This window comes from Myotis yumanensis, unplaced genomic scaffold (assembly GCF_028538775.1).
Source record: "Myotis yumanensis isolate MYYU_CA2020_CCGP unplaced genomic scaffold, mMyoYum1.0.hap1 SCAF_23, whole genome shotgun sequence".
Lineage (NCBI taxonomy): Eukaryota > Metazoa > Chordata > Mammalia > Chiroptera > Vespertilionidae > Myotis > Myotis yumanensis.
In genome coordinates this window covers 8,598,986-8,611,376 of record NW_027223774.1, presented here as the reverse complement: position 1 = coordinate 8,611,376, position 12,391 = coordinate 8,598,986, and the positions used below count along the sequence as shown (strand labels likewise).

The window sequence follows — 12,391 nt, the reverse complement described above, 5'->3', positions numbered from 1 at the left end:
CAGTGCCCCCCCCCCTTTTTCCTTAGTGATAAGGAAAGTAGATACAGGGGAACCCAGCTAAAAGGCTGCATTCTTCAGCTTCCCCTGCAGGTAAGTGTAGCCGCATGACAACTTTTGGCCAATGAGATATACGCAGAGCTGTTGTGAGCCCTTCTCAGGAAGGGACCCTTCAGGGGAGTCATACCCACCCCTTCCTCCTTCCTCCTGTCTGGCACGTGAAAGTGCTGGTGGAGCTCGAGCAACCATGTTGGATCAGGAGGTGGGAGCCACAGGGATGCAGAGCAACAACACTGAAGGAGCCTGGGTTCCTTGTTATCACAAAGCTCCCAAACTCCCCGGGGGCTGCTCCCCACTAGAGTCCTTATATGATAGAGAAATCAATGACTGCCTTAAGACTGTCTTGTTTATGTGTGTGTGTGTGTGTGTGTGTGTATGTGTGTGTGTTTCAGCTGAATGCGACAAGACACGTTAAAAAAAAAAAATTTAGCGTCTTGTCCTTATTCTGTTGTTTGGTATCTTCAAGTTTTCATAAAAGTGAGTTGGTGGTTATTGTTTTGTTTTGTTTTGTTTTTGTAACCGGGACAGAATAGTGTGAATACATAATAAATAAATAAGTCAATAAAGGCAACACAAAGTCATAAAGATAATGACTGGCTCCCCGGAGGCCCTCCTGCCCAGCCCCTCCCATCCGTGGTGCAGAGTCCAACCCTGGAGGCGGGAGGGCGATGGACACACAGCAGCTCTAGACCTGATATACAGGTGGGTGCTGGCGCAGCAGAGGCGGGTCCCAGTCTCTGGAGAGATCCCTCCACCGGGAGGACCCACGGGCGCTCATGCACCTTTCCAGACCTAGACGCAGCCCCTGGAGGGAACTGGTCCTTGTGGGTAAGAGAAAGCGGACCTAGCAGGGCTGGATGGGGGAGGTGACGGAGACGGGGCCCTCGCCAGGACTTTCATGAGTTCACATACCTGGATATACAGCCCCCCCCCAACACACACACACACACAGAACTTTCCCCTGGGTGCCCCATTTTCCTGACCCCCTCCTCCACCTCTCCAACTGGGCCCCTTCCCAACCCCTCACCTGGAGGCCTGGAGCTGAGGCCTCAAGTATCTCTGCCTCCTCCATAGAACCAAGGTTTCGGGCTCACAGGCAGTAGATGATAACAGATCTCCAGCTCTGTCCACATCCACTCCACTGGATTTAGACACTAAATCAAGGTCTTGGGGGACTTTTATCCAAGACTGCCAAGGACTCCCTCTGGGTTCTGCCCCGTGCTGAGGGGGACTGGGGCTGCAGTGGTGACCCAGACCGCCCTCCCGGGGCTCACTTCCAGGGCCAGGTGCCCATCGGCCACCCTATCCCCTTAACCCAGAGTGGTGGGGACGGGTGGAGGGGGACCCAGAAGGCTGGGGCAGCACCCAGGGGCCATCAGACCCAGGCTGGGGAGGAGGCGACATCAATGCTGAGAGCAGAGGGATGAGTAGAAGTCAGTCAGCAAAGAGGAAGTGGGGACCAGTGGGCCAGAAATGGGGAACAGCTCATGTGAAAGCCCGGTCAGGAGAGAGGGCGGTGGGTCAAGAGGGCTGTGTGTATGACTAGGACACACCGTGTGGAGGGATGTTATGGCTTCTGATGAATGAATGAATGAATGAGGGAGGGAGGGCATGGGGTGGGATAGATGGGATGGGAAGGGAGCCTCAATGAGTCCGAAAGACCAGCTCTCTCTCAGGGTGTCCAAAAAGCCACTCTGAGTTTGAACTTCATCACGAGAGAGCACTGGGAGCCATGGTAAGTATCTGAGCAGAGGGAGAGAGCAAGGCCACAAGTGGGCCTTTATAAAGATCTGCAAAACTGCCATGTGAGGATGGATTGGAGGACACTTGCAAGTGTCCCAAGGAAGAGTCCAGGCTGGAAGACAAGGAGGAAAGAATGGACCAGGGTGGAGGTTGAGTGGATAGAGAGGAAAGGATAGGGTGTCTGTGGGTCATTACTTGGATGATATAAATTATTCTCCGCCCCCCTCCCCCCACTGCTCTCTTCCTCAGCAAGTCTGCTGGCATGGGGGATCTGCCAGGCCTCTGGCCAAATCTCCATCATCTCATCCCCATGGATTGAGGGTTATGAGGCCCTCCTGGAACTGCAGAATGTCCCCGAGGGTGTGCAGGAATACAGCTGGCACCGGGGTGCAAATGACAGTGCAGACTCGATGATTGTCAGCTACCAACCTCCCTCCCAGGCTTGGCAGACTGGGCCCATGTACAGCAGCCGGGAGAACGTGACCGTGAAAGGCCACCTGTTGATAAAGTACTCCCTGTTAAACGACACGGGGAGCTACACCGTGAGGGTGGACCTCGGCAACGAGACCCAAAGAGCAACCGGCTGGCTGGAGGTTCACAGTGAGTTGACAGGTCACCCCACTCCCTGAATGCGAGAGTTGGACCTGGTGGCTTTGGGAGTGGGGTGCCTTGGAGGTCTTACCGCCCAAGTCTCCCACCCACCTCCGGACGACCCCGGGGGCCTTGGCATATGGTAGCTTAGCTTCTCCCCCCAAGATGGGCCACTCACTGCCTTCACCGGGCTAGAGTTTCATTGTCAGTTAGTTATCTGTGAGTAGAGCAGCACAACAAATAGCCACCGGCTTAGCAGCTAAAAAAAAGAACCACCCCATTTTTAAAAAATATTTTTTTTTATTGATTTCAGAGAGGAAGGGAGAGGGAGAGATAGAAACATCAATGATGAGAGAGAATCACTGATCGGCTGCCTCCTACATGGCTCACACTGAGGATAGAGCCCACAACCTGGGCACGTGCCCTTGACCGGAATCGAACCCGGGATCCTTCAGTCCGCAGGCCAACACTCTGTCCACTGAGCCAAACTAGCTAGGGCAACAACTCCATTTTTTTTTTTTATTGCACAGTTTCTGTGTCAAGATTTCAGGTGTGGCCCTAGCTGGTTTGGCTCAGTGGATAGACCGTTGGCCTGCGGGCTAAAGAGTCTCAGGCTTGATTCCGGTCAAGGACACATGCCCGGGTTGTGGGCTCAACCCCCCTCCCCAGACCCTCCCAGTAGGGAACGTGCAGGAGGCAGCTGATCAATAATTCTCTCTCATCATTGATGTTTCTATCTCTGTCTCTCTCCCTTCCTCTCTGAAATCAATAAAAAAAAATATATATGAAAACGATTTCAGGCGTGGCTTCGCTAAGTCCCTAGCCTCATAAATGTCGGCCCATAAATGCTGGCCCTATGGCTGTGTTCTCGAGTGTGGCTCAGTACACAGGTTGTTTGCTCCCTCAAGGTCAGCCAAACTCTCTCTCTCTCTCTCTCTCTCTCTCTCTCTTTCGGCTACTAGGCAGCCTTATAGGACACAAGGTTTATGATGGGCGTGACAGCCATCACCTTCACTATATTCTATATATTAGTCACAGGTCCCAGCTGTATATATTGTATGGCCTTGGGATTTTGTCTTCCCTCTGTGACCCTCGGCCTTCTCATCTGTAGAATGGGAGTAACATGAACACCTGTGGCCTGTCGTAAAGTTGGAGGGAGCACTGGTAAAAGAAAGGGGACTCAGAGCAACTATGACGGAGACTCCAAATACCACCTCTCCCTGTAAATTCTACTCATGGCTCTCAAGGTGGGGATGTCCCGGAATTTGGGGGTTCAGAAGCAACCCTTCGGCCACATGCTTATGTCAAGAACTGGCCACGATTGCAGGGTATGCCACAGCAAAGGCTCAGTGCAGAGGATGATGGGCCCAGGCAGGCACCCCCATCTCGGCCGCCTTGTGCCCACTCCCTACTTTTCTGTCCCTTAGTATCAGGGGTGCTCTCCTGCCAAGACCCCAGACACTCCTCCTCCCCGATTTTACAACTCTTGCTTTCTCCCCAACATACCCTACACCCCCTCCCCCTCGGAGACAAAGCAGGGCTTGGGGAGGCAGACCCCATCTCTAATCTTCCCCTCTTCACACAGAGTGGGAAGGTGATCCAGGCATCTCGGCCAACACCACTTCTGTGGTGGAGTATAGGGATCCCATGGCCGTCTTCTGCCACACCAATGTCACCAACGCCACCAGAATCCAGTGGTATGTGAACGCCTTAAATGTGTCCAGCAATGAGCAGATGACGATTTCGCCAGACCGCAAGACCCTCATCCTCCACCAGCTCAGCCGCTATGACTTCATGATTCAGTGTGGCATAGAGAACGTCTTAGGGTTTCTTCAGAAAAGTGACATCATCTTTCTGAAGGTGTTCTGTAAGTGTTCTGGGGGGGTCATGGGTGTGGCGCCAGGGCTGGGCTCTGGGCCTTCCAGGGGCGTCTGGGTAAGACGGGCAGAACCGGAGAAAGATAATAGCATCCTGAGCCAGCCTGCAGTCCAGCTGGATCTGGGTTCAAACCACAGCTCTGGGTCTTCATGGAGAAGACAATTTCCTACCTTCATCCACTGTTTACTAGTTGGAGGTTTGAACCAGACCCTAGGCCCCAGGTGCCAGGGGTTATAGCTACTCAGGGCTAACGCCCCTCCCTCCCCCACCCCCGCCAGGGCCATAGGGGGACTTGCTTAACCTTTTTGTAGGTCAATAGAAGACTGTTAAATCCCCAGTCCTCTCCTCTGAGCCTCATCTTCCTCATCCATAAAATGGATCCATCCCGTGGGTTGCCCTGGGAATGAAATGACTGTGTAAAGTATTTAGAGTGCTGCTTGGCACGCAGCGGGCTTGGTGTGTCTGTTTCTACTCTACACCATTTTTTATTTATTTGTTTGTTTGTTTAGTTGTTGTTGTTTTAAAAAGTATTTTTATTGCTTTCAGAGAGGAAGGAAGAGGGAGAGAGAGATAGAAACATCAATGATGAGAGAGTCATTGATTGGCTGCCTCCTGTACCCTCCCTACTGGGGACTGAGCCTGCAGCCCAGGCGTATGCCCTTGACCAGAACCGAATTGTGACCTTCTGGTTCATAGGTCGACACGCAACCACTGAGCCACGCCAGCTGGGCTACATCTATTTTATGAGGGTGTAAAGGGCTACCACAGGACTGGCCCGTATAGTACATGCTTCATCACGGAAGACATTATTATTGTTGTTGTTGTTGGCCCAGCTGCCTTGCCTGGGGGCAGGTCTAGGGGCCTGCTAAGGGTGCAGAGTGAAGTACCTCCAGCTGGGGGAGGACTTTGTGTGGACTGAGAGAAGGAGACAGGACCCCCGGGGGTCAGACACTTAGCCCCTGTCTCCGCAGATGGACCCGACAGCGTGCTGCTGAGGACTAAGCCCTCCCAGTTCAGCAGCGTTCTGGCCGCTGAGGTCGGCTCTGCGGTGCAGCTGGACTGCACCTCTACCTCCTCCCCGGGGCCCACGTACCGCTGGATCCACAACGGCTCCTTCCTGAGCTCGGCAGCGAGCCTCAACTTCTCAAGTCTGACCTGGGAGCAGATGGGCAGGTACAGGTGCATCGTGGAGAACCCAGTAGCAGGGCTGAGCTTCTACAGGGACATCCGGATCCAGAGGCCCCGTAAGTGCAGCCGCTACCCCTCCGGGACTCACATCTTCCCACCCCCAGGCCTTTGCCTAGCGAGTGCCCATCCTCAAGTGTGCCATCACCACCTGGCCAGGCCCTGCTCCCAACAGTTGGGTGACGTCCTCCCATCCTCTGAGGTCAGAGCCCAAAGCTGCCCCCTCTAGGAAGCCCCCAGAGTCCTCAGATCCAAGTTTTTCTTTTCCTTTTTTCTTTGTTTTATTTTTTAACTAGAGGCCCAGTGCATGAATTCGTGCACCAGTAGGGTACCTCAGCCTGGCCTGCAGGATTAGGCCAAAACCGGCTCTCCGACATCCCTTGAGGGGTCCCGGATTGCAAGCAGGCACAGGCCAGGCTGGGGGACCCCATCAGTGCACAATTGGGGCCAGGGACAAATGCAAGAGGTTGGCCAGCTGGGGAGGGACCACGGGAGGGCTCCAAGGTATGTCTGGCCCGTTTCGCTCAGTCCTGATCAGCTGGACCCCAGCAGCAAGCTAACCTACCAGTCGAAGTGTCTGCCCCCTGGTGGTCAGTGCACATCATAGTGAGAGGTTGAGTGGCCTTAGCATATCATTAGCATATTACACTTTAATTGGTTGAACGGATGACCGGACGACCAGACACTTAGCATATTAGGCTTTTATTATATAGGATACATTTGTATTGATTTCAGAGAGGAAGGAAGAGGGAGAGAGAGAGATAGAAACATCAATGATGAGAGAGAATCATTGATCGGCTGCCTCCTACACTCCCCCTACTGGGGATCGAGCCCGCAACCCAGGCATGTGCCCATGACCGGAATTGGACCCGGGACCCTTCAGTCCGTAGGCTGATGCCCTATCCTCTGAGCCAAACTGGCTGGGGCAGACCCGAGTTGATGTGAATTCCAGGAAGATAAGGATCAATGGACATTGGCTGAGCACACACTCTGTGCCAGCCACCCTTCCGACCTGGGTGAGCCTCACAGACTCCCTCCAGAGTAGGTGCCTGTTGTGCGCATCGCCTCCATTGTACAGGCGAGAAAACCGAGGTTCGGGGAGCTGGGGAGCTGGGGTGCTTTACTCAGGGTTCCAGTTCTAGTCAGCCAAGGAGCAGGATTCAAACCATGGCAGTCTGGCCACACAGCCCTTGCCCTCAACCATCCCCCTCCCCCCCCCCAACCTCTCCTCCCCGGGCTGCCTCTGCAATGAAGAAGTGGGAAGATGAAGGGGAAGTGGTGCAGAGAAAGGAGATGTTTGCCATGGCCGTGGTGTCTGAAGCGTGGCTTTGATAGCAGACACAACACGGGTCCGTGGCTGCCTGTCGCCACTAAGCCAATACACAGAGGCAAGGTTGAATCCTTTAGGAGCATTTATTAATCAGACTAGAGGCCCAGTGCACGAATTCGTGCACCAGTGGGATCCCTCAGCCTGGCCTGCGGGGATGGGGCCGAAACCAGCTCTCCGACATCCCCCGAGGGGTCCTGGATTGTGAGAGGGTGCAGGCATATGGTTGCTGCTCAGTGAATATTTGCGCCATCTGTGCAACGAGTGCATGACCCTGTGTCCCCAGCACGCCCTCGCCCTCTCACCCTCCGTCACCTTCCATGGTCTGTTCTTCTCCAGAGCACGCATTGCTCCTGCAGTGATATGAGGCATCTCTTTGCTTAATTTCCCAGCTACAATGTCAGCCCCATGAGGGCAGAACACTTGTTCTGATCACTGTTGAATCCCTACCACCCGGAACAGGGCTTTGCACACAGCAGGTCCTAACACATCTTTGGAGAATAGGCGTGTGAGTGAGTGAAGGGATGACTGAATGGTGGTCCCGACCCCCACGTATCCTCTCCTTCCAGGGACCATCCCTGACATCAGGACGGGTTTCTACCTCTCGGGGTCCTTGGTGGTGTTCTTCATCGGGATGACGGTCCTGGGAGGAGTCTACCTCTGCGGAGTCCTGATCTACTTTCTCATCACTCGTTTCTCCACCAGGTACCTGTCGCTCGGGGTCAAGGGTGGGGCACCGGTTGGGGTCTGGACTCAGAAGCCAGCACCCCCTGGAGTGGGGGTTGCAGAGCGAAGGGGGAAGGGACAAGCCAGGAACTGGGTTGTCAGGGACCCTATGGGGCAGACACACGGGTCTTTTTTTTTAATATATATTTTTATTGATTTCAGAGAGGAAGGGAGAGGGGGAGAGAGACAGAAACATCAATGATGAGAGAGAATCATCAGTTGACTGCCTCCAGCACACCCGCTACCCAGGCATGTGCCCTTGGCCAGAATTGAAGCTGGGACCCTTCCGTCCACAGGCCGACGCTCTATCCACTGAGCCAAACCGGCTAGGGAGACACAGAGGTCTTAAGGACCAGAAGCCAGCCAGTGGGAGATGGGGAGGGTTTAGAGTCAGCCATGGCTCTAAAATAACAGTGGGGCTTTATCCAGTGACTTCTCTTCCTCATTTTCTTGCTGTGTGACTAGGCAAGTGACAGCCCCCCCCCCCGAACTCCTGTTTCTTCACCTGCAACATGGGGTTAAAGTATCTAACCGTGTAACTGTTGGGAGGGTTCAAGATAATTTCTTTTTTTTTTTAATATATTTTTATTGATTTTCCACAGAGAGGAAGGGAGAGAGACAGAGAGCTAGAAACATCGATGAGAGAGAAACATCGATCAGCTGCCTCCTGCACACCCCCCACTGGGGACGCACCCCGCAACCCAGGCACATGCCCTTGACCGGAATCGAACCCGGGACCCCTCAGTCCGCAGGCCGACCCTCTATCCACCGAGCCAAACCAGTTTTGGCGATAATTTCTTTATTGTTGTTGTTAATCCTCACCCAACGATATTTTTTCCATTGATTTTTAGAGAGAGGAAGGGAGAGGAAGAGACAGAGAGAGAGAAACATCGATGTGAGAGAGACATCTCTATTGGTTGCCTCCTGCACATGCCCTGACTAGGGCCAAGGATCAGGCCTGCAACCAAGGAAAGTGCCCTTGACTGGTAATCAAACCTGGGACCCTCCAGTCCACAGGCCGATGCTCTATCCACTGAGCCAAACCAGCCGGGGCTAGATAATTTCTATAAGTCATCTACTGTAGTGCCTAGCATATAATAGGCATGAAATAAATCATCATCACTATCATTGTCATCATCCGTCCTTAGGCCAGGTTGTGCAAACTCCTTCCCCAGATATGCTCAGCCTCTTTTCCCTCCATTCATCCCCTGCCCCATGCCATCTTCCTTCAGCGACCTTAGGGCCTCAGAATCATAGAAAGTATGGGGAATGTTGAGGACTCTTGGTGTAGAGCAAGCATGTCAAACTCGCAGTCCACAATGAATATTCTTGCAGCCCAGCCAATATAACAGTATGTAAAAAAAAAAATGTTTTAATAAAAATTTCGTAACTTAATTTTTACAACATCCTGTTACACATAATTATCAATAACGGATGACAATGTTCGCTAATGACGGATGACTATAATCGTGTTGCATTCATTTCCCTTACTCGCCTTACGTGCAGGCGCACCATTTCTCTCCACTCATACCAGCAGCAAATATTTTAGCAGCCGATGGCCACGTCATTAGTCTTGGGCTGACTTGTTTGGTGTGCTCAACAGGAAATATTTTGCTTTCAGGCAAGAAAAAATAGGTTTATTTGCGTTGTGCTTATTAATGTGTGCAGTTTATTCAGTGTCTGGTAAGTTAATGTTCAAGAAAAAATATTAATTTTTATTAAAAATGTTCTGTTTTTTTTATGTGAACACGACTCATTTATTTCATCCCTTTGTGTTCAGCACGTCTCTATCGAAGTAAACCTATGTTTCTATGAAAATTGAAGCTTTTGGGGTTTTTGTTTTGCGGCCCCACAGACACACCTTGTTTATTTGGCCTGATGTTAGCCTTTGAGTTTGACATGCTTGGTGTAGAGGTTTAGCCCCCAGATTCATCACCTCCTGCTCCTGGGGGCTCTCGCCCGGGAAGGCCGGCAAGACAAAGCTGCCTCCTCATCTACCCAGGACTCTCTTGCTTTCTCTCCGTTTCCTATGGACCCGAGATGTGACTTCTTCCCTGATTTCTCCCCACAGGACAAGCCGGGCTATATAAGTGTCCGCCTCAGACCTGGAGGACAAGACCAGATGAGCTAGGAGGTGAGGGGCGTAGGAGGGTGATGGAGAAGGGCCGAGTGTCCTCACAGGGGTGGGCTCGGCTATGGGGGCTGGTACTCACAGGGGACCCACGAAGAGAGGGAGCAGCCATAGTCACACTGCAGCTGGGGAGACGCAGGCTCCTGGAGAAGGTCTGGAGGCCCCACCTGGGACCTGGGATGGGACATCACCGACAGCATGGCCATTGGCTGCTGCCTGTGTCCAGCAGAGCCGGCCAATGGGCTGCAGGCTGGGGCGGGTCCCGCGGGGAGTTCTGTGTTCTAATTTCAGTGCCTCCTCCCCGCCAGCAAATGTGCTTCTAAGGTCCCCACTCTTTTGAACCTGAAGCCATGGACCGTCAGAGACGCTGCAAAGATGCCCCAACTCGAATTGCCGGTGGGGACCATCGATGGCATCAGCAACAGCATCACGATAATCACCGCTGTCCCCATTCGTGGGCACAGCCTATGAGCGCCCAGCAGCCGGGAATCGCTTAGATGGGGCACAGCGCCTGTTGAGCTGATCTGTGACCTGTTAGGAACCGCTCTGGGGAAAGGTGCCTACTAAACGCGGACAACGCTCACACCCTGACAAGTTAGAAATGCGTAATGCAAAGCAGCATCTGACGGGACCATCGTCATTTAAAAGTATAGACTAATTTATTAAGACAGATAATATGTACAGTATGTATGTGTGTGTTTCCCAGTTTTACATGTATACACACCTGCACGAAAATTGTGGAAAACGTTGACCAAGAGCAGTGCTATCTCTTCGTGTCCTTCTTTACATGCCACTGTATATTCTCCAGTGGTGTTTTTTTTTTTTTCTTCCTCACAAAATGTGTACATTGCTTTTGTAATCATAAAATAACCAATAAAGTTAAAACAGCATGAAGTGAGTTCAGGTCCCGTGATGCCATTTCTGGAACTTGCTTTCTGAGCTGTCTTTGTGGATGTGCCCACAAGTATCTAAACAAATTTGTTTATCCCTATGGCACTTACAACAAAAGAAAGGAAGAAAGAAAAGGAAGAAAGAAAGAAAGAAAGAAAGAAAGAAAGAAAGAAAGAAAGAAAGAAAGAAAGAAAGAAAGAAAGAAAGGAAGGAAGGAAGACGGAAGGAAGGAAGGAAGGAAGGAAGGAAGGAAGGAAGAAAGAAAGAAAGAAAGAAAGAAAGAAAGAAAGAAAGAAAGAAAGAAAGAAAGAAAGAAAGAAAGAAAGAAAGAAAGAGAGAAAGAGAGAAAGAAAGAGAGAAAGAAATTTGGAGGAGCCCTGGCTGGTGTGGCTCCGTTGATTGGGCAGCATCCTGTGATCTGAAAGGTTGTAAGTTTGATTCCAGGCCAGGACACATGCCTGGGTTGTGGGCTTGACCCAAGGGTGCACAGAAGGCAGCCAATTAATGTTTCTCTCTCACATCAATGCTTCTCTCTCTCCCTCTCCCTTCCTTTCTCTCTAAGAAAAAAAAAGAATCAAAGAAAGAAGTAAGGAAGGAAGGGAGGAAGGAAGGAAGGAAGGAAGGAAGGAAGGAAGGAAGGGAGGAAGGGAGGAAGGGAGGAAGGGAGGAAGGGAGGAAGGGAGGAAGGGAGGGAGGGAAGGAAGGAAGGAAGGAAGGAAGGAAGGAAGGAAGGAAGGAAGGGAGGGAGGGAGGGATGGAGGGAGGGAAGGAGGGAGGTGAGAGAGAGAGAGACTCCTCCCTGGCTGAATGTATGGAAGTGTGGACGGCCAGTCTAGCTGCTGCTGTTGGAATGTTCACAGGCTTAAAACAATGCCTGGACCCAAGGCAACCCCCCAGAACCCAGGGCTAAAGACCACCTTGTGGCCTCGAGCAGCTCACCGGTGCCTCCTCTGTGCCTGGGGACAGCACTGACCCCCTCAGGCATTACGGTGAGGACTGAGTGAGACAGGATAGATGGAGGCCCTGAGCAAATGCACTGGTTTCCTAGGGCTGCTGGGTGGCTTGAAACTATGGAAACGTGTTCTCTCACAGGCCTGGAAGCTGGAAGACCCACATCAAGGCTTCAGCAGGGCCACACTCCCCTGGGAGGCTCCCGGGAAGAGTCCTTCCTCGCCTCTTCTGGCCTCCTCAGCCTTCCTGGCTCTGCAGCGTCACCACTACAATCTCGGCCTCCATCATCACGTGGGCTTTCCCCTACCTGTATCTCTGTGTCCAAATTCCCTTCTTTGTGTGTGTGTGTGGGGGGGGGGCACATTGTTCGCTGGATTTAGGCTCTCATCTAATCCAGTTGGACCTCATAATAACTTGATTGCATCTGCAAAGACCCTATCTATACTAATAAGAGGGTAATATGCTAATTAGACAGGACATCTTCCGGACATCCTTCCGGACAAAGCCATGGTGGCAGGGGGCCAAGGCAGAGGCAGTTAGGGCGATCAGGCTGGCAGGGGAGAGTGGTTAGGGGCGATCTGGCAGGTAGGCAGGTGAGCAGTTAGGAGCCAGCAGTCCCGGATTGCAAGAGGGATGTCCAACTGCCAGTCAGACATCCCCTGAGGGGTCCTGGATTGGAGAGAGTGCAGGCTGGACTGAGGGTAACCCCCCTTCCCACGGTGCATGAATTTCAAATAAAATAAAATCCCAAATAAAATCCCATTTCCAGGTCTTAGCGCTGAGGACACAATCCAACCCACATCAGTAGGTGTTCATTCTCAGGATCATTGGACCCCAATGTTTCCCACTGTCCATTGCCCGTCCCCACCTTCCTCCTGAGCTCCAGGCCACCCATCTATCTAGCTGCCTGT

The 12,391-nt window shown here is 52.2% G+C and overlaps 1 protein-coding gene across 1 annotated transcript; it reads left to right on the top strand.

Moving 5' to 3' along the window:
* The first annotated feature begins 757 nt into the window (after nt 1-757).
* CEACAM18 (CEA cell adhesion molecule 18) lies at nt 758-10,536 on the top strand. Its single transcript, XM_070401787.1, has 7 exons — nt 758-885; nt 2,050-2,400; nt 3,977-4,258; nt 5,241-5,513; nt 7,351-7,486; nt 9,579-9,641; nt 9,947-10,536. The coding sequence occupies exons 1-6, from the start codon at nt 834-836 to the stop codon at nt 9,595-9,597; spliced, it is 1,113 nt and encodes a 370-aa protein (XP_070257888.1). The 5' UTR covers nt 758-833; the 3' UTR covers nt 9,598-9,641; nt 9,947-10,536.
* Nucleotides 10,537-12,391: the final 1,855 nt, after the last annotated feature.

Excerpts from the sequence above, each read along its gene's own strand:
- CEACAM18 (XM_070401787.1), top strand. The coding sequence starts at position 834 with ATGCACCTTTCCAGACCTAGACGCAGCCCCTGGAGGGAACTGGTCCTT. Across the intron at positions 886-2,049 it reads GAGGGAACTGGTCCTTGTGG|CAAGTCTGCTGGCATGGGGG; the intron begins GTAAGAGAAAGC and ends TCTCTTCCTCAG. Across the intron at positions 4,259-5,240 it reads CATCTTTCTGAAGGTGTTCT|ATGGACCCGACAGCGTGCTG; the intron begins GTAAGTGTTCTG and ends CTGTCTCCGCAG.